At 43.9% G+C, this 21887-nt stretch overlaps 1 protein-coding gene across 3 annotated transcripts in view; it reads right to left on the bottom strand.

Moving 5' to 3' along the window:
• The window catches only part of dennd1b (DENN/MADD domain containing 1B), a 415175-nt gene that overhangs the window by 177169 nt on the left and 216119 nt on the right, over positions 1-21887 (bottom strand). For all 3 annotated transcript variants that reach the window (XM_072511469.1, XM_072511470.1, XM_072511471.1), the window contains 2 exons: positions 16389-16458; positions 5099-5179 (listed from right to left, as the gene is read on the bottom strand). In XM_072511469.1, coding sequence (XP_072367570.1) covers positions 5099-5179; positions 16389-16458 — 151 coding nt within the window. The remainder of the gene's footprint in view (positions 1-5098; positions 5180-16388; positions 16459-21887) is intronic.

Genomic DNA, 21887 nt, shown 5'->3' with positions numbered 1-21887 from the left:
CCAAAAATGGGGTTTCCCAACAGTGAAATCTGCCAGTTTTACAGTTGGCATGCAGATCTGGCAATAAATCCAAAGCCTTGCAGAATATGAAACTTTCACAAAGCTTTTTGATTTTCTTTCTCAATATGTGAGATTCTCTAAACTTCTCATATTTTGTTTTCCTTTCCCTAGATTTCTTCCCCTATGTGTATTGCACACACTCATTTATCTGTCGCCCATGATAAAGATCAAGGAGGCAGGATCAAAACTCCAAACCCTTAATCACCAGAGAAATTCTCTGATTTGTGTATGTGAATTTTTCTTTCTCTTCTCTACTGCCCTTTCCCATGCCTCTCATCTTTCTATCTCAATCCCATCTTAATACCTATTTTACCCCATTCACAGTTCCTTTCCTCCTGTTACATGTTAGGTTTTTGACTATTTGATGCAGGAGGAATTCCAGGTTACGTTTGCTGTATAAATGGGTAAACACGAAAATGTTATGAAGTTGGTGTAAATCCAGATAAACTGGAAGCAATGCTATCCATTTATCACATCAGCTTGAGACAATGCAAGTTCATTACGAGATTCCAGTGAACAATATATGCGAGTATAACTTCATTACTATGCAGAGTTACCTACAACTGGTAGTGCAGTCACACATTTTAATTGTCCCTGTGGTAACTTGACAGCAAGAAAGGTAGTTGAAAGCATTGTGAAAGTTAAATCTTCTTTACTTCACAAAACAATATTATACAGTTTGATAGGGCAGCACGGTGGCTCAGTGGGTAGCACTGCAGTCTCACGGCGCCGAGGTCCCAGGTTCAATCCCGACTCTGGGTCACTGTCCGTGTGGAGTTTGCACATTCTCCCCGTGTTTGCGTGGATTTCGCCCCCACAACCCAAAGATGTGCAAGGTAGGTGGATTGAACACGCTAAATTCCCCCTTAATTGGAAAAAAATGAATTGCGTACTCTAAATTTATTTTTAAAAATACAGTTTGGTTTCAGACATCAGCATCAGCTGCTAAACACAAACTATACACAAGCTCCTCATGGCTGTCCTGCAAACCCTCACAAGCTCACACTCCCAATGACGTCACACACATGTGAGCGCTTTTGTTGAAGACATCTATACACATCATCAATGAGGAAGATGTTCATTAAAACACTCCACAACGTTTCTTTCCCCGCCCCCTTAAAGTTCAATTCCCCTTAAGGAGAGTCAACAACAAATATCATAACATGCCGCAGCGAATATGTCAGTCTTTCAGGAACTTTGCGAGTGTATTGTGATCTGCATAGAACCACTAGTGACTCAGCAGACACTGGTGAGTCTTGGTTCAGTTGAGCCGGATTTGAGGGCACAGAAGTAGGTAGGCTGTTAGTGAGAGGAAATCCTTCAATCTGTCCCAGACTAGTCTCCACCAGATGCCCCTGAGCAATAGGAACCAATTGCTGTAGAATTTTCACAGCAGCATTTTCTTCTGCCGTGTTGTCTGGAAACATGTGATGCTGGTGTCTCCGCAAGACTCCTCCATTTATCAGCTTCCCCACTAATGATACTGAACCACTTTGGTTCGAATAACCACAGGAAGCCATCATGGGTTACTGCCCAAATCCCTGACATAGACACAGCCATCCGGATTGAAATGCCTCTCCTTTGCATGATAGTCATGCCTCTCCTTCTGCAATTCCCGTCTCGTTCCTACTCTCGCTTTGGATGTAGCAGATCCAGGAGAGACTTTGGCTTCCTACCCATCAACATTTCAGCCAGTGAAAATCCTGTTGTTGTTTGTGGCGTGGTACAATAACTGTCAAAGCTTAGTTCACAAATTACCAGCTGCCATTCTCTTCAGTCCTTCTTTCAGTGTATGTACAGCTCACTCCGCTAAACCATTAAACGCTGAATGAAAAGGAGCAGTACGTGTCATGTTGGGTGTTCCACTATACAGACGAACCAACACGGTTGCAGATGGTACAACTCAGTTTTATTACTATCAATAACAACATCTGTAAACTTATGACTGTGGTTCGTTCTTTACCCTTTAACCTGTGGACCCAGCCCGAACACTATCTTAGAGAGACACTCAGCACGTGGTGTATGTCTGAGTGGCACGCTGTGAGCTCTGTGCCCTGAGCTGTCTCCTGCTGGAATGAGCGGGAACTGTGCTGTTCCTCGTTTTATAGTGCGTGTGCTCTTGCTTGTGAGTGGCTGTGATGTTGCGTGTGTGTTGATTGGTCCGTTGATCTGTCCATCAGTGTGTATGTGTGTTTGCACCATGATGTTTATCTGAATATCATGACAGTACGCACATGCCGTTTTTTTTTTTTTGCATGTACTCTTGGAACAAACACTCATAAACATTGTCCCATTATCAAAAACCACAGAATCTAGTAAGCCATGAGTTGCAAAAACTGGGCGTCGCTTCTCTATTGTGATGGAAATTGTAATGTTGCTCATGATGTGTACTTCTAACCACTGAGAATGCACATCCACGATTGCTAGAAATATGTGACACATAAAAAGTCCTGCAAAGTCCATCCGAGGTCTAGACCAGGGACGATCAGGGTGAAGTTGTGCTGGTGGCATAATCTTTTGGTTTATTTGACAGGCAAAACAGGATTTCACCTGGTTCTCCCATCTCCTGATCCATTTTTGGCCACTAAATGTACAACCTTGCTAAACCTCTCATTCAGGAGGCACCTGGATGAGCCTCATGTATTTCCCACCCATGACTTGCGGACGAGGTAAATGCATGGTTCAAAGATTGGTGTGGGAGAAATGGGTTTGAATTAATGGGACATTGGCACCAGTACTGGGGAAGGAGGGACCTGTTCCGATGGGATAGTCGTCACCTGAACCATGCTGCGACCAGAGTCCTGGTGAATTGCATAACTAAGGCTTTAGATCTGGCTTTAAAGTGAATGGGGGAGTGGTGCAGCTGCAGTGAAAATTTAAAAAAATAAAACATAAAGGAGGTAGGAGCGCAGATTAGCGATGTGACGGATGGTTACAAGAAAATAAAGGTGAGGGACAGAACAGGTGAACGTCTTTTTGCAACAAGGAATTATTTTTTAAAAGAGTATGGAAATTTGAGAATAGAACAAATTTATAAGTTTTGTATCTAAATGCACCTCCCTCCCAACAATCCCATCAAATTGGGTTATGTTCCTCATTACAGTTTGGGTCTTTTTTTTTTCTTGCCCCCCCAATGTAGCAAAAAATAGTCAAGGTTTCCCGATGTCCCTCCAGCTGGAAAGCGTCCCGTGAGGCACAGTTTTTGACCATGATTTCATGTCTGCCAAATGTCGGGTTACATGGGAATAATGTCCATTCTAGCAAGGCACAGCAAGAGTGGGAGCCTTCAGGAGGGTAGCAGGGATGTCACTGAATTGAAATAAGATTGATTTGGTGGTGATTACTAGTTACAAGGAGACCAGGTCTGGGAATTGAGTATCCAAGGGTACTCAGTATTTCGGAAGGATAAACTGAAAGGAAAAGGAGGTGGTGTAGCTTTGCTGGTGAAGAAATGTATCAGTGTTGTAATGAGAAATTTCATAAGCACTGGAGATCAAGATGTGGAATCAGTCTGGGTAGAAATAATCAGAACTTTCAGTGCAAGTGAAGCCAGCATAATCCACATCTTTGTAATATACCAAGGTCACTGAAATACAAATAATGTGATCAAAAAACAGTTAAGTGGATGCCTTGAGAGAACACATTGAGACACATGATGAGGGAGAAAGTATGGGGAGTTACCAATTAAAAATGAAGAATCCAGAATAAAGAACAATGGTCAATTTTCTAAAAACATTGAGTCAGGATTTAGTGGCATATTTTAAAGGACATAGAATTCAATGTTAGAAGCATTATTAACTAATGAACATTTTCAGAGGAGGGGATGGCATTCTGAGTGGATCATCGTATCATAGCATTCGAGCACAAGGATGTTCTTGGGGTTGTATGAAGGCAGAATTTATGAGGATAATAAGGAAAGAAAAAGGGTACTGTTTCTGTAAGTAGTACAATGTACCAAGCAGTGGATATGAGTGAGCTAGAGACATGTAGGCTGTTAAATAGCGGTAACAGCAGGACAATGATACTGGATGGTTTTAACTGCATCAGGATGGACTGGAATTAAGATAATGCATATGGTGAAACTGCAGACAACGTTCAGAATACATCCTGGACTATTGTTTGAGCTGGGCTGCATGATTACATTTGTGAGTTGCTCTAGCATAAAAACAGTGCAGATACGATGAGAGTGGCCCCCTTCTATGCCATAAATTTCTACAGTTCTAGAACAAGCTTGGTGGACTTAATGATCCATTTCTCCTTCCAAACCTTTGAATTGCATCGTTTTCCACCTTTGAGAGAACACTTGACATAAACTTTCTCAGCTTTAATTCAATGAGTTGACTTGAGATTGGCTTTACTTCAATGTATTATGGGTAATGAACAAGCTACAGATAATTACATAGAGAAAGCACAGCAACCATTTTGTAAGGCAATTTCTAGCACTTTCAACTCAGGACTGCACTTTAAAAGAAAGTTATCCTCCAGCTGCTCTTTAGAAGTTCGGTAAATTTTCTTCCTCAACATGCAAAGTTCTACATCTGGTTTTTTTCACCTAATATTGCAGTCACAGTTTCATCTCCGGTTCATTTCTATTGTCCAATATAGTAATATAGGAAGACAGGAGGTTCAATAGGTAATTTTGACCATAATCTGACTTTAGATTCACTTTTGAATGAAGATTTACCCACAATAGTAAGTTTAATTTCACTTTTTTTCTGCAAAGTGCCATGACTTAGATTACGAGATTCTTTCTTCACTACGCAATAACATTTATTGCATTTCAAAAAGTGACTTGTGTGAATACTTCAACATAACATGAAATCAAGTAATACTGTAGAGTGCCAAGTTCCAAATCAAAAGCTCAAGTAGCAAATGAAAGGTTTATTCTTGACTTTACACAGTAACAGAAAACATTATTGACTGGCACAGTATTTTCTTCCACTTAGGCTAGTCCAGAACATGCTGCCCTGTTGTCAGACATGCTGGATGCACAATGTCACATTACACTGCGAAGCAAACAAATCCAAAAAAAACCTACCAGACTGAGATTGACGGGAGTATCTGGCATTGGTACATCGTGCTTATACAAAGTTTCTAAAACATTGTTCAAGTCATTTTCCTGCAAGACAGATAGGAACAAAGCTGTCACAAACTGGAGATGTTATACATTAGGAACTGGATGAGAAATAAAAAGTCTGGATTTTCAAAAAATGAAGCTGGAACTATTTAAGTCTATTGAAAAGCAACCACATTTTTGACACAGTTCGCTTTTCCTAACAGAAGTTTGAATCTCATCTTTTTTTTAATATTTGGAGTACCAATTATTTCTTTCTTCCAATTAAGGGGCAATTTAGCATGGTCAATCCACCAATGCAGGAAGTTGGAAGGTAGTAAAACAGGGACAGAAACAAAAGGCAGTAAGGGGGAAAGTGTAAGGCAGAGAAGCCATAGTCAAAAATCAAAAAGGGTGACAGTACAAGGTACAGTGACTGAGGGGAGCTCAGTAATACTAAAAGGAATAAAACGGGAAGTAAAAACATTAATGGTAAGCAACGCGACAGGTTGTTACATGAAGATATGGGTTCAACGACAAGGAAAATTAGGATAAAAGTTAAGAGGAAATATAACTTAGGAGAGGTTACTGATCGAGGTGTTAAGATTCAAAACAGAGGTAAAAAAAGCCAACATAAATGTACTTTACCTGAATGCTTGTAGTATTCGGAATAAGGTAAATGAGTTGATGGCGCAAATCATCGTGAATGACTATGACTTAGTGGCTATTACTGAAACATGGTTAAAGAATGATCACGACTGGGAGTTAAATATCCGAGGGTATCAAACTATTTGGAAGGACAGAGTGGATGGTGAGGGAGGTGGTGTAGCTCTGTTATTTAAGGATGACATCCGGGCAATAGTAAGGGATGACACTGATGCTATGGGGGATAAGGTTGAATCCATTTGGGTGGAAATCAGGAATAGGAAGGTGTAAAAGTCATTGATAGGAGTAGTCTATAGGCCACCAAATAGTAACATTATGGTGGGGGAGGCAATAAACAAAGAACGGATGCATGTAGACATGGTACAGCAGTTATCATGGGGGATTTTAATCCAAATGTCGATTGGTTTAACCAGGTCGGTCAAGGCAGCCTTGAGGAGGAGTTTATAGAATGTATCCGCGATAGTTTCCTAGAACAGTATGTAATAGAACCTACGAGGGAACAAGCGGTCCTAGATCTGGTCCTGTGTAATGAGACAGGATTGATTCATGATCTCATAGTTAGGGATCCTCTCGGAAGGAGCGATCACAATATGGTGGAATTTAAAATACAGATGGAGGGTGAGAAGGTAAAATCAAACACTACGGTTTTGTGCTTAAACAAAGGAGATTGCAATGGGATGAGAGAAGAATTAGCAAAGGTAGACTGGGAGCAAAGACTTTATGGTGAAACAGTTGAGGAACAGTGGAGAACCTTCCAAGCGATTTTTCACAATGCTCAGCAAAGGTTTATACCAAAAAAAGGAAGGACGGTAGAAAGAGGGAAAATCGACCATGGATAGCTAAGGAAATAAGGGAGAATATCAAATTGAAGGAAAAAGCATACAAAGTGGCAAAGATTAGTGGGAGACTAGAGGACTGGGAAATCTTTAGGGGGCAACAGAAAGCTACTAAAAAAACTATAAAAAAGAGTAAGATAGATTGAGAGTAAACTTGCTCAGAATATAAAAACAGATAGTAAATGTTTCTACAAATACATAAAACAAAAAAAAGAGTGGCTACGGTAAATATTGGTCCTTTAGAGGATGAGAAGGGAGATTTAATAATGGGAGATAAGGAAATGGCTGAGGAACTGAACAGGTGTTTTGGGTCGGTTTCACAATGGAAGACACAAAGAACATGTCAGTGACTAATAGAAATGAGGCTATGACAGGTGAGGACCTTGAGAGGATTGTTATCACTAAGGAGGTAGTGATGGGCAAGCTAAAGGGGCTAAAGGTAGACAAGTCTTCTGGCCCTGATGGAATGCATCCCAGAGTGCTAAAAGAGATGGCTAGGGAAATTGCAAAGGCTAGGGAAATTGCAAAGTGATAATTTACCAAAATTCACTAGACTCTGGGGTGGACCCAGCAGATTGGAAATTAGCAAACGTGACACCACTGTTTAAAAAAGGAGGTAGGCAGAAAGCGGGTAATTATAGGCCAGTGAGCTTAACTTCGGTAGTAGGGAAGATGCTGGAATCTATCATCGAGGAAGATATAGCGAGGCATCTGGATGGAAATTGTCCCATTGGGCAGACGCAGCATGGGTTCATAAAGGGCAGGTCCTGCCTAACTAATTTAGTGGAATTTGTTGAGGACATTACCAGTGCGGTAGATAACGGGGAGCCAATGGATGTGGTATAATCTGGATTTCCAGAAAGCCTTTGACAAGGTGCCACACAAAAGGTTGCTGCATAAGATAAAGATGCATGGCATTAAGGGATGGATAGAGGATTGGTTAATTAATAGAAAGCAAAGAGTGGGGATTAATGGGTGTATCTCTGGTTGACAATCAGTAGCTAGTGGTGTCCCTCAGGGATCAGTGTTGGGCCCACAATTGTTCACAATTTACATAGATGATTTTGAGTTGGGGGACCAAGGACAATGTGTCCAAGTTTGCAGATGACACTAAGATGAGTGGTAAAGCAAAAAGTGCAGACAAAAAGTGGAATACAATGTTGACAAATGTGAGGGTTTCCATTTTGTATGGAATAACAGCCAAAGGGATTATTATTTAAATGATAAAGTATTAAAACATGCTGCTGTGCAGCGAGACCTGGGTGTGCTAGTGCATGAATCGCAAAAAGTTGGTTTACAGGTGCAACAGGTGATTAAGAAGGCAAATGGAATTTTGTCCTTCATTGCTCGAGGGATGGAGTTTAAGACTAGGGAGGTTATGCTGCAATTGTATAAGGTGTTAGTGAGGCCACACCTGGAGTATTGTGTTCAGTTTTGGTCTCCTTACTTGAGAAAGGACGTACTGGCACTGGAGGGTGTGCAGAGGAGATTCACTAGGTTAATCCCAGAGCTGAAGGGGTTGGATTACGAGGAGAGGTTGAGTAGACTGGGACTGTACTCACTGGAATTTAGACGGATGAGGGGGGATCTTATAGAAACATATAAGATTATGAAAGGAATAGATAGGATAGATGCGGGCAGGTTGTTTCCACTGGCGGGTGAAAGCAGAACTAGGGGGCATAGCCTCAAAATAAGGGGAAGTAGATTTAGGACTGAGTTTAGGAGTAACTTCTTCACCCAAAGGGTTGTGAATCTATGGAATTCCTTGCCCAGTGAAGTAGTAGAGGCTCCTTCATTAAATGTTTTTAAGATAAAGATAGATCGTTTTTTGAAGAATAAAGGGATTAAGGGTTATGGTGTTCGGGACGGAAAGTGGAGCTGAGTCCACAAAAGATCAGCCATGATCGCATTGAATGGCGGAGCAGGCTCGAGGGGCCAGATGGCCTACTCCTGCTCCTAGTTCTTATGTTCTTATGTTCTAACCTGCACATCTTTGGGTTGTGGGAGTAAAACCCACGAAGACATGGGGAGAATGTGCAAACTCCACACGGACAGTGTCCCAGGGCCGGGATTCGAACCCGGGATCTCAGCACCGCAGTGAATCTCATTTTTAATGTTGCATTAGTCAAAATCAAACTGCAAAGTTAGAGAACAACCGTCAACACAGTAGCACAGTGGTTAGCACAGTTGCTTCACAGCTCCAGGGTCCCAGGTTTAATTCCTGGCTGGGTCACTGTCTGTACGTAGTCTGCACGTTCTCCCCGTGTCTGCGTGGGCTTCCTCCGGGCGTTCCGGGTTCCTCCCACAGTCCAAAGATGTGTGGGTTAGGTGGATTGGCCATGCTAAATTGCCCTTAGTGTCCACAAAATATTAAGTGGGGGTTACTGGGTTACGGGTAGATACGTGGGTTTCAGTATCGTGCTCTTTCTAAGGGAGGGTGCAGACTTGATGGGCCGAAAGGCCTCCTTCTGCACTGTACATTCTATGATTCTATGAACTTCTACAATCATTATCCATTGGAGTCTCTATAGTATACCAATTGAAACAATTTATCCACCATCTTCAACAAATAAAACATCACATCGGAGCATTATAAATCAAAGTGAGACACCAAGACACATAAAGCGATATTAGAACAGAAAGCCAAAAAGCTTAGTCAAAGAGGAGCATTGTAAGGAACATCTCAAAGAAAGAAAGGTGGAGAGTGAAAGGTTTAGGGAGGGAATCCCAGATCTTAGGGCCTAGGCAGCTGAAGACATGAGGAGCAGTGGGGGAAATTAAAATTGGAGACACTGAAAAAAACTGAATTAGATGAGCACAGATATCGTAGAATCACGACAGTGTAGGAGGCCAATCAGCCCATCACGTCTGCACCGACCCTCTGAAAGATAACCCACACCCCCAGCCTAACTCCGCAACCCAGTAATCCCACCTAACCTTTTGGACACTAAGGGGCAATTTAGCATGGCCAATCCACCTAACCTGTACATCTTTGGACTGTGGAAGCAAATTGGAGCATCTGGAGGAAACCCACACAGACAGGGGGAGAAAGTGCAAACTCCACAGAGACAGTCACCCAAGGTCGGAATTGAACCCGGCTCCCTGGCGCTGTGAGGCAGAAGTGCTAACCACTGTGCCACCCAAATTTATTTTCTTTTTTTTTTTAAAAATATATTTTATTGAAATTTTTCATTCACAATTTTTTCCCCTTACACTTCAAACATAAAGAAAATTTAACAGTACAAGTAACATAACTACAATCTAATAAAGAGTAACTAACTAACATGGTAAACTAACCAATTAACATAAAATGAAACTTTCCCCTCCCCCCCCTTCCCTCTCCCCCTCCCCTCCCTCCTCCCCCCCTCCCTCCCTCCTCCCCCTCCCTCCCTCCCCCCTCCCTCCTCCCCCTCCCCCCTCCCCCCCCTCCTAATACCTAAAGAAATTTCCCCGGGGCAGCTTATACTTTTCCTCCAACGCTCCCAAGCTCGCAAACGTCCCGTCTATAAATAAATCTCCCACCCTCCTAATTCCCAACTGGTGCCAGCTCTGGAATCCTCCATCCATCCTCCCTGGGGCAAACCTATGGTTGTTCCTAATTGGGGACCCCGCCAAGGCTCCCAGCACACCTCTCTGTCGCCTCCATTGCCCCCAGATATTTAATGTTGCCGCCACCACTGGGTTCGTGGTAAATGTTTTTGGTGAGAACGGTAGTGGCGCCGTCACCAGCGCCTCTAGACTCATCCCTTTACAGGACTTTCTCGCTAGTCTTTTCCACGCCGCTCCCTCTCCCTCTATCATCCATTTACGGATCATCGCCACATTGGCGGCCCAGTAGTAGTCGCCCAAATTCGGCAGCGCCAGTCCCCCTCTGTCTCTGCTACGTTGTAAGAACCCCCTCCTTACCCTCGGAACTTTCCGTGCCCACACGAAGCTCGTGATGCTCCTGTCTATTTTTTTAAAGAAGGCCTTAGTGATCAGTATAGGGAGACATTGGAATACAAATAGGAACCTCGGGACGACCATCATCTTAATTGCCTGCACTCTGCCCGCCAGTGACAGTGGCTGCATGTCCCACCTCTTGAAGTCCTCTTCCATTTGTTCCACCAGTCGTGTCAGATTAAGTCTGTGCATGGTTCCCCATCTGAATCCCCAGGTATCGAAAGTTTCTTTCCACTTTCCTTGAAGGCAGGCCATCTATCCCTCTACTCTGGTCCCCAGGGTGTATCATGAAAAGTTCACTCTTCCCCATGTTAAGCCTATATCCCGAGAAATCTCCGAACTCCCTCAATATCTGCATGACCTCTGTCATCCCCCCCACTGGGTCCGTCACATACAACAGTAGGTCATCCGCGTAGAGTGACACTCGGTGTTCCTCTTCCCCTCTAATCACCCCTCTCCATTTTCTGGAGTCTCTCAGCGCCATGGCCAGTGGTTCAATTGCCAACGCGAACAGTAATGGAGATAGCGGGCATCCCTGTCTTGTTCCCCTGTATAGTCGGAAATACTCCGATCTTTGCCGACCCGTGACCACACTTGCCGTTGGGGCCCCATAGAGGAGTTTGACCCAGCTAACAAACCCGTCCCTGAACCTCCTCAGCACCTCCCATAGATACTCCCACTCCACCCTGTCAAATGCCTTCTCTGCATCCATTGCCGCCACCATCTCTGCCTCCCCCTCTACTGGGGGCATCATTATCACCCCTAATAGCCGTCGCACGTTGACATTTAGTTGTCTCCCCTTTACGAATCCTGTCTGGTCTTCGTGCACCACCCCCGGGACACAGTCCTCTATCCTCGATGCCAGCACCTTTGCTAGCAATTTGGCGTCCACATTTAGTAGTGAAATAGGCCTATAGGACCCACACTGCAGCGGATCTTTATCCCGCTTCAAAATTAGCGATATCGTCGCCTCCGACATTGTCAGGGGTAGAGTCCCCCCTTCCCTGGCCTCGTTAAAAGTCCTCACCAACAGTGGGGCCAGCAAGTCCACATATTTTCTATAAAATTCCACCGGGAACCCATCTGGTCCCGGGGCCTTCCCTACCTGCATGTTCCCCAGCCCCTTGGTAACCTCGTCCACCCCAATTGGTGCCCCCAGGCCTTCCACCTCCTGCTCCTCCACCCTCAGGAACCTTAATTGGTCCAAAAACTGCCGCATCTCCTCTTTTCCCTCCGGGGGTTGGGACCTATAAAGTCTTTCGTAAAAGGTCTTAAACACCTCGTTTATCTTCCCTGCTCTCCGCACCGTAGCTCCCTTTTCGTCTCTAATTCCCCCATCTCCCTCGCCGCTGTCCTCATTCGCAGCTGATGGGCCAACAGGCGACTAGCCTTTTCCCCATATTCATATCTCATCCCCTGTGCCTTCCTCCACAGCACGTCCGCCCTCCTGGTGGTCAGAAGGTCGAACTCCGTCTGGAGTCGTCGTCTCTCCCTGTACAGTCCCTCCTCCGGGGTCTCCGCATATTCTTTGTCCACCCTTAAGATCTCCCCCAGTAATCTTTCCCTTTCCTTGGCCTCTGTTTTCCCTTTGTGGGCCCTGATGGAGATCAGCTCTCCTCTGACCACCGCCTTTAGTGCTTCCCATACCGCTCCCACTCGGACCTCCCCGTCGTTATTGGCCTCCAGGTATCTCTCGATACATCCCCGCACCCTTCCACAGACTCCCTCATCCGCCAACAATCCCACATCTAATCGCCAGAGTGCACGCTGCTCCCTCTCCTCTCCTAGTTCCAAGTCCACCCAATGTGGGGCATGATCCGAGATAGCTATGGCTGAATACTCAGTTTCTTCCACCCTCGAGATCAACGACCTTCCCAAAACAAAAAAATCTATCCGGGAGTACACCTTGTGAACATGGGAGAAGAAGGAGAACTCCCTGGCCTTCGGTCTAACAAATCGCCATGGATCCACTCCCCCCATTTGGTCCATAAACCCCTTAAGCACCTTCGCTGCTGCCTTCTTCCGGTCTTAGATCTGGATCTATCTAACCCTGGGTCCAGCACGGTGTTGAAGTCTCCCCCCATTATCAAGTTTCCTACCTCCAGGTCCGGTATACGTCCCAGCATCCGCTTCATGAATCCCGCATCATCCCAATTCGGGGCATATACGTTAACCAACACGACCTCCATTCCCTCCAGCCTGCCACTCACCATCACATATCTGCCTCCACTATCTGCTACAATGCTCCTTGCTTCAAATGATACCCGTTTCCCCACCAGTATGGCCACCCCTCTATTCTTTGCATCCAGCCCTGAATGGAACACCTGTCCCACCCATCCTTTCCTTAACCTAACTTGGTCCGCCACCTTCAGGTGCGTCTCCTGGAGCATAGCCACGTCTGCCCTCAGTCCTTTCAAGTGCGCGAACACTCGGGCCCTTTTAATCGGTCCATTTACGGTTCCACGTGATCAGCCGCACTGGGGGGCTACCTGCCCCCTTCCCGTGTCGACTAGCCATCACCCTCTCTAGGCCAGTCCCGCGTCCCGATTCCGCACTCCCACTCGTTCCCCTGGTGGCGCATTCCAGCCCCGACCACCCTTTCTTTAGCCAGTTCCTCTTTGATTTCTGCAGCAGCAACCCAGTTATCCTCCCCCCCCCCCCCCCCCCCGCCCCCCGCCCCCCGCTAGATCCCCATCTAGCGTGATTGCTCCCCCCATATTACTTCCGCAAGTCAGCTGACTTCAACTGACCCCGGCTTCTCCTGCTCACTCCTTGACACCCCCCCCGCCCCCGTGTGGGGAACTCCCATCCACCTTGCACCTATCTTCCCGCCATCACCTTTCTGGCGCAGGAACAAGGACAGTAGGCTCCATATTCTCTGTAGCTGTCCCGCCCCTTGTGGCGCAGCTCCCTCTCCCGCCCCACTCCCATTCCTCATCCTCCGCCTATGTCTCTTCTTTCCCCCCCACCGGCGCCCACATTTCTTAGTGTCCCCCCCCTTCCCAATTTACATCTCTATATACATCGACAGTGAAATTTCCCTCTAATATCAGTCCCTCAGTTCCGACCCAGTTTCTCATCTTTAATAAAGGTCCATGCTTCTTCCGCTGTTTTGAAGTAGTGATGTCTCTCCTGGTACGTGACCCATAGTCGCGCCGGCTGCAGCATCCCAAACTTCACCTTCTTCTTGTGTAACACCTCCTTGGCTCGATTAAAACTCGCCCTCCTTCTCGCCACCTCCGCACTCCAATCGTGGTACACCCGTACCACCGCATTCTCCCATCTACTACTCTGTACCTTTTTGGCCCATCTCAGAACCACTTCTCTATCATTAAAGCGGTGAAATCGCACGATTGTCGCCCTAGGTGGTTCTCCCGCCTTTGGTCTCCTCGCAGGGACCCGATGAGCCCCCTCCACTTCTAAGGGGCCCGAAGGGGCCTCAGCTCCCATCAGCGAGCTTAGCATCGTGCTCACGTAAGCCCCGCAGTCCGCTCCTTCCACTCCCTCAGGGAGACCCAGGATCCGAAGGTTCTTCCTTTGTGCTCCGTTTTCTAGGGCCTCAATCCTTTCAATGCACTTTTTGTGGAGCGCCTCGTGCATCTGTGTTTTGACCGCCAGGCCCAGGGTCTCGTCTTCATTATCCGTCACCTTCTGCTCCACCACGCGGAGCTCTGTCTCCTGGGTCCTTTGTGCCTCCTTAAGCCCCTCAATTGCCTGTACCATCGGGGTCAGCACCTCCTTCTTAAGTAGCTCCACACACTGTCTTAAGAATTCGTCTTGATCGGGCCCCCATGTCGCCTGGGCTTTCTCCGCCGCCATCTTGCTTCTTTTTTCCTCCTGTCCCTATCGTCGAGGATTCTTCACGATGTAGCCGCCGCCGCCGATATTTTTCTCTTTCGTTGGGGGGGGGGGGGACTCCCTATTAACTCACCCCACACCAGATTTCGTCCTGAAAAAATTCCCCGTTGGGGCTCTTGAAAGAGCCCAAAGGTCCGTTTGAGCTGGAGCCGCCGAAACGTGCGGCTTAGCTGGGCATCGCCGCAACCGGAAGTCCTCCCCAAATTTATTTTCAAAGGACAGGCCTTATCTTGGAGGGTTTTAGGGCTGAAAGAGATTGCAGAGTATGAAGGGGCAAGGATGTGGAGGGGCTTGAAAACATGGGTGATAATTTTAAAATCAAATCATTGCTTAACAGTCACCAATGTAGGTCAGCAAGCATGGGAGTGATAGGTGAATGGGACTTGGTGCAGGTAAGAACACATGCAAAGTCATTGCCACTCTCAAGCTGTTGAGGGTCGAATGTGGGAGACCTATCGAGAGTGCCACGTCTATAGACAAAGAAGGCATGAATGAGGATTGCAACAGCAGTTAAGCTGAGTCAAGGACCAAGGGTGCTAATGTTACAGTGGCCGAAATGGGCTATGTTAGTGATGGTGATATGTAGTCAGAAGCTCATCTTGTGATCAAATACAACTTCGAGGTTGCAACCGTCTAATATTGTCTCAGACTGTCGCCAGAGAAATAGACTTGAGTCTCCGTGGAATGGAATATAGAGCGGGGATGAAAATCAATTACAACTTGGGGAAATGTCTGCTCATCCAGAACTGGATGACGGATAAGCGATCTGATAATGTAGCAACAGTGGAGAAGTAGTAGTGAGAAAGAGCCACGTATAGTAAGTCAGTGTACACTGTGCTTTCAGAAGGTGTCACCAAAGGACAGCATACAGATGAAAAACAGGATCACACCAATGGGAAATCCTTTAGGGGACGCCAGAGGTGTAGGGTAAGAAGCCACTATAAATGAGACTCAAGCTGCGAAACTGAGAATAAAGAAGCCTATAAAACACCTTTATATTCTAAACCATAAAATTAATTTCATGGGATGGGCACCATTGCATTGTGGACATACGTTAATCTATAATGACGCCTCACATTTAGTATAGATCTGCCATATGCAACACAATCCCATACGTTGGATTTAAAGTAAACTGCTCATTACTGACCTGCAGCCAGAAATTTGCAAGCAGTTATAATTGCCGTTTTATTAATCTGAACCACTTATAAATGCAAACAGTTACCTGGAGTTTATTATTCAGCACAGTGACCGTGAAGACATAGGCCAGTTTTGCCTATGAACAACACAGACTGAAAACTATCAAGTGAGTACTCATGCTTTCAAATGGCTACAAACACTGGTCTTTGGATTTGCTTCCATGATTGTTCACCAGAGTGTGGTCACAGTCGTCGCAGTACAGTAAATGTGCAGATTATTTTCTGTCTTGGCCAATATACATGAGCTACTGGAATTAATATTTTTCTCAAGTTGCAGATGGAATGAACCCGAAACAGAAACTAGAACATGAATTGAATGTCCTGCAATGTTCCTAAATTTTGTAACACTAAAAATGCCTTGAAAATATTTTGTGTCCCATAGTTACCGCTGTTCAGTGAAGTGGAATCTTAAAAAAAAAAACTCATCACTTTCCATAAACCATATAAGACCGATTAATAATGGGAAACATACATCATTGCAAACATGGATATTGAAACATGGGATATAATCAGCTAAGAGCTTGATTAGGTCAGAGGAGCATTTTAATTTGTCCATAGAAATCTCAGGACAAATATTTGTTTATTGGGCTCGACAACAATCATAAGCCTGAATTGGAAATTAAGACTTGCTAACTTGTCAACGCGTGGATACAAACTTTACACTTATTGCATCAATTACAAATTAATTGGAAACTATGCAATTATTTGATCATTGTTTAATTTGCAAAATTTGCCCAAACATGAGAAGAGAGACACTCCCAAGTAAAATAAAATTACCTGTTCCTTAACTAAAAGATCTGCCAATGTATTCAGTAGCTTGTAGTAAACTTCAAACCAAGGCAAATAACTGAAAGGGAAACAGATGGTAAGGCATTCATTATTTCCCAAATATTGCAAAAGTAATTAACCTTTCTCTCATTTGCCTTACAGAGGAAGGTGCTAATACAAGCAATATCTAATAAATTGGATTTTAAAACTTATAAATACACAAAAATAAACTCGTCAGGGTGTGTTTTATCAAAAAAAAGCTGCTCTTTGGCAACCCAGATTCATTTCAGGGCTTGCACATTTGCTCTCAGCCCGCATCACAGCATGTTACATTGAGACAACACTGCCACTAAAAATATTTCCCCATTTAAAGACAACATTTCATCAAGTATTAAAGCATTTTTTAAAAACAAGCCGCTAGATATATACATAATGCACCATAAACAAGATAGCAACATATTTATATTAAATCTCATTAAAAGTTTTACGCAATGTATTTCCCACTAATTAGAATTCAAAACGTAAAACATTAGAAACAATGACTGAAACTGAATCCAGTCACTTCCCAGCCAACACAAATTATTTAAGAACTGATCAGATTCACTTCTGCTGTACACTTAAAAGTGAATTCCCAGAAGTTGGTCTGTGTTTCCAATGACATCAAATTGCAAATCTGTATGCTGCATTTTTCCAAACTTTTCCAGGAAAGTTTATGAATAGAACTATTATGATATGAAGTTCCAGATGCTATGATTGATTTAAATCACCACTGATAATCTTCATGGCTCTCGAAACAATCCTTTCTCCACGACTGACTCCAAAGATGGGCACAGTTTGTGGACACTCCAAGCTGCCTTGGGCATTATTGGACCTGCCCTTGGTTTAAAACCATGACAGGTCTAATTTCTGCTATGTCTATGTAAACTGAATATGTTTCTCCACCTCACTGCTCCAGACAAAAGCCTCTGATTTAATTTGCAACCCGTTTTCCTCTTGACCACATAGCTCCTCCTCTTCCTCATTCAGTCATCCCTCCATTCACTTTTCTTTCTCAGGTACATTTCACCCATTAATCTTGAATTTAATTCCCCACGACTGCTCTGCCTTCTTATTCTCCTGTCATCATGAGGCTTGAAATTCCCCTTGAATAAACTCATGGCATTTTCCAAAGGGCTGGCTCAAGCGCCTGACGCAGCTTCTTCAAAAACAACAGCTCGCAACTACTTAATCCTTCTATCATGCGGACTTTCCCACCCAGCGCTCTCACTGGAGATTAACCTCATCAAACGTCTTCCAGCCTCAACAACATTATAACTTTGGACTCTCCTAGATGATCAATAAAATCTCTTCACATAAATCCCCAGAATGGTTGCACACTCGCAAACAAAAAGCAGCATGCTAAATATACCCAATTGGGATCACTGCACGAGTAGCACAGGGCTAAATCGCTGGCTTTGAAAGCAGACCAAGGCAGGCCAGCAGCACGGTTTAATTCCCGTACCAGCCTCCCCGAACAGGTGCCGGAATGTGGTGACTAGGGGCTTTTCACAGTAACTTCATTGGAAGCCTACTTGTGACAATAAGCGATTTTCATTTTATTTCAATATCCTTATCTCAGTCATCTCAGGCTAGGTGGCTTCTCAAAAGTCTTCAACAAAAATCTACCTTTTCAATTTTGCTGTTCCAATGACTCCAGCCCCTTAAGAATACTCCTCATCATTGACCACCTGACCTAATGTTCTGCAATTCCCTTTTCAGCACACATTTCACCTTATTTAAATCTGACTGCATTCTTCGACTTCAGTGCAATCATTGCGCGAGAAAAAATGCTTGAGTTTCCTACTTATTTTCATCAGCCTTGACTGTACTTTATATCATCGTGACCAATAACAATCTACATACATAACAAAATCATGCCTTCATGGTTTAGAAAAGACAGTTGTGTCTTTGACATGTGTGATTCACTGGTTTCTCCAAATGTGGACTGAACTGGATTTGTTTGTGGTGTTTACAGTTCTTTGCATGCAAGCATTGCCTTTATGTAACAACAATGTTACCCCTTATTTGACTTGAACAAGGTTACTTGTTATTTACCACTTGGCCTCCTCGGCTCAGTTTTCTCTTCAAACAGCCTGACTGCAGTTGAAGCTTTTTTGCTGCATCAAGTCCCTCTACCAGCATGTCTCCTGGCCTCTGTCTTACACTATTCATAGCCAAATCTAAAAGGCACCAATGTATTTCCAATACATCAGATGTGAGCTATTTTCCAATTGCTGAGACCTCAGCTCTGGTCTCCCAACTGGTTAATCAGGGAAAGTCAAGGTTCATTTTAAATATGGATATTGAACAAGTATTCTGACAGCAGGGAGGTTGTGAGAGGTAAGGGAAGTAGAGTGGTGCGTCAATCCATAAATGCAAGCTAACCAATCTGCGGCTAATGTCACCAAGATGCAAGTAGTTGAAGAGGGAACTCCCAGATGGGTACCTCATGGGGGAGGGGTTGTTCTGGAAGGGATGGTGACGGCATGGAAAGTAAAACCACTGCTAGTTGTGACAATATGTGTATTGTAAGAATAGCAAGGGCTAACAATATATTGTAACTACATCCAACCACCAGATGGCGATCAAGCGCATACACGTGGATCACGTGATATTTTTGTTTCGGGGAGTAGGTTGCTAGGCGATATAGTGAATAGTCGTGTTATCAGGAGCTCTGTAGTTAGAATCATAGTTTTAGTCAATCTGTAATCTTTTATATCTTAGCAAGCAAGTTAGTTGTAATGCAAATAGATTAGTTTTGTTCAAAACTTAGATTGATGTTCTTTGCGAGACACTACACGTCAAAGCCATCCTCATGTAGAAATCAAAGATCACGCGAGTGACACTCATCTGATTGGATAGCTAAAAGTTGAATGATGCAAAGCCTGGTCCACAAATGTAAATTAAGGTCATTTATATTTTCTTTTAAATATTCTGCCTGCAGATTTTGGTGTGTTTATTATAGACACATCAACTCCTGCAGGAATCCCTCTGACACAATGTGGAACAACTTCACAAGGCGATACTGTTCTCTGAATTATACATTGGCACAATTGTTGCACACTTTGTTTACAGGTACTTACAAGAGCATATTTTTGATGATTTGTAATTGATAACCAGATCTTTCATTAACTGTTAAACACTTTGGGGTGCAAACTGCCACAGAATGATATGATACAACACAATGGGCAGTACTTGGGATTCACCAGGGCACATTTGTCGTTGTTGTCGATCAAGTAGCTATTTGAAGACGCAAGAATAAGTTCTGGTGGACTGGGTGATTATTCATCCTTGCTGCTCAGGGATGGAAAAGTGGAACACTGTTGTTGACGGAGATTTTGTTCTTCAAATATACAGGGAATGCTTGAAAATGCTGATGCATGATCCTTACCTGATGAAGTGGCCTGTTTTTGTTTATGAAATCTATCAATGCAGTAGCCAGTAACAATGCACAGAGGTATTTCTGAATGACTGCAATGAAAGGCTCAGGTCATCTGTGCCAATCACAATCAACGACAGAGCAGTTTGCAACACAAAAGAAGCACACAAGATCCCTGCATCTGACAAACTTCAGTCATTTCCTCCTGGAGAGCCACAATCCAATGGTAATTACACTCAAAAGGCCGCAAATGTTTTTGCTGCAGAAAGGACACAGACCTGGGATTTATGGAGAATGAAACTACAAGTGCAGTTTTGTTGTACAGCCTTTGGATAAATGTCACAAAACCAGTACACAACCATTTTTTTTTTTTTAAGTTCTCCTATTCACAGATGTCAATATTGTGCCAAGGGGAATACTTTATTTCCTTACCCAAAGGATGAAAGGGAGACCAGTGCTGTGGCTTGAACATTTAAGGACATTCCATTATCATTGAACATGGTCTAAAATATCGCAATAAAAATTTCATCTCATGGAACTTGTATCACCTGAAAATGTTAGGAGCTGAGATGTCACACAGGTAGGTGTTAATGTGCACTCCAGTGTGACATAGAATGAATTTCAGCCTGTACTTCACTATGTCTGAAAACTGACGCTGGGCAGATGAACTAAAAATGTTTTACTCATGAGCACTAATTGAGCTGCAATGAAAGTTAAAGAAAGACTTGAAAGCAAAATGCAAATATTCCTCGCGTCACGAAGCACACCAATGTTATCTGCGAGGGCATCCCAACTTGGAAAACTTGGTTTGTGGGGGCGTATGATTGTGTTTTGGTGTGAGGAGACAAGTGAAACCCCAGTGAGAATAAACAGCCCAGTCGTTGTGTAACAATTAAAGACTATTTATTAAAATAAAGAAAAGACAAATACACACAAGACTACTCTACTCTCATGCAACTAAGATGTATGAATTATTAAAACCGCACAGTTTATATAGAACGTACCCCTTGTTCCAAAATATACCTATGATACCAGAACTCATCAAGACTTCCCCTTTCCCCAAATAACATCCAAACTAAATAAGCAACTTATAGTTACTGCACAATACAAGGATGATACTCAAGTCTGGGAAACATCGTTTCCTGGCCTAGCAAAGATATTTAAAACTGCCGTTACGAAGGTTCTCTGCACTGCCTTGGCTCTAAGACTTAGAAGCTTGTTTCATGTAAACTTGACCTCGAGGCTGCTAGCTGGAAAACTAGCTTCCAGGCTTGGTAGCTGTCCTGTTTCCTCCCTGGCTTTTCCGGGTCCGGTTAATTATACCTTTGTTCTTCTTTGATTATGCCTTCTATTTAAATTACTGTCCATCCCTATTAAATTCCTATTCTAGACATTAACATATGTATGGATCTTTCCCCATCATCTATAAACTGTTTCTCCTCATTAGCTATTTCACACCTGATTATCTAAACGGTCTCCTAATTTCATAACTGGGATATCAATGGGGCCTTCTGAATACTGTGCTGCTGTCTCTAGGTAGATTTCTACCTGCTGCTGGATATTTTGCATCCTATTATGTTTTGGTAAATTTGTTTACTTCTGTTGCTAGGCAGATTCATGGCACTTGGAGGCGACTCATAAACATGGATGACATATACATTAACTGCATTACAACTATCTGTAACACGATTTCAGTTCTTCTTTCCTCAATTTGTCTCGATTTAAAAATTCATGCAAATCATTAAGCTTTAAAAATGTATGTTTGTACAATGTTCAATACATGAATATAATTCCCGGTGGCACAGTGGTTAGCATGCTGCCTCAGTGCCAGAGATCCACGTTCAATTCCAAACTTGGGTGACTGTGTGGAGTTTGCACATTCTCCCCGTTTCTGTGTGGGCTTCCTCCAGTTTCCTCCCACAGCCTCAAGATGTGCAGGTTAAGTCGACTGGCCATGCTAAATTGCCCCTTAGTGTGGGGTTATGGGTATAGGGCAAGGGAGTGGGCCAAGGTAGAGTACTCTATTGGAGGGTGGGTGCACACTCATGGGCCAAATGGCCTCCTTTTGCACTGTAAAGATTCTATGATTC

Source organism: Scyliorhinus torazame, chromosome 7 (genome assembly GCF_047496885.1).
Source record: "Scyliorhinus torazame isolate Kashiwa2021f chromosome 7, sScyTor2.1, whole genome shotgun sequence".
NCBI classification, from domain to species: domain Eukaryota; kingdom Metazoa; phylum Chordata; class Chondrichthyes; order Carcharhiniformes; family Scyliorhinidae; genus Scyliorhinus; species Scyliorhinus torazame.
Note: the sequence above shows the minus strand (reverse complement) of the source record. Positions and strands in the feature narration are given on the sequence as shown.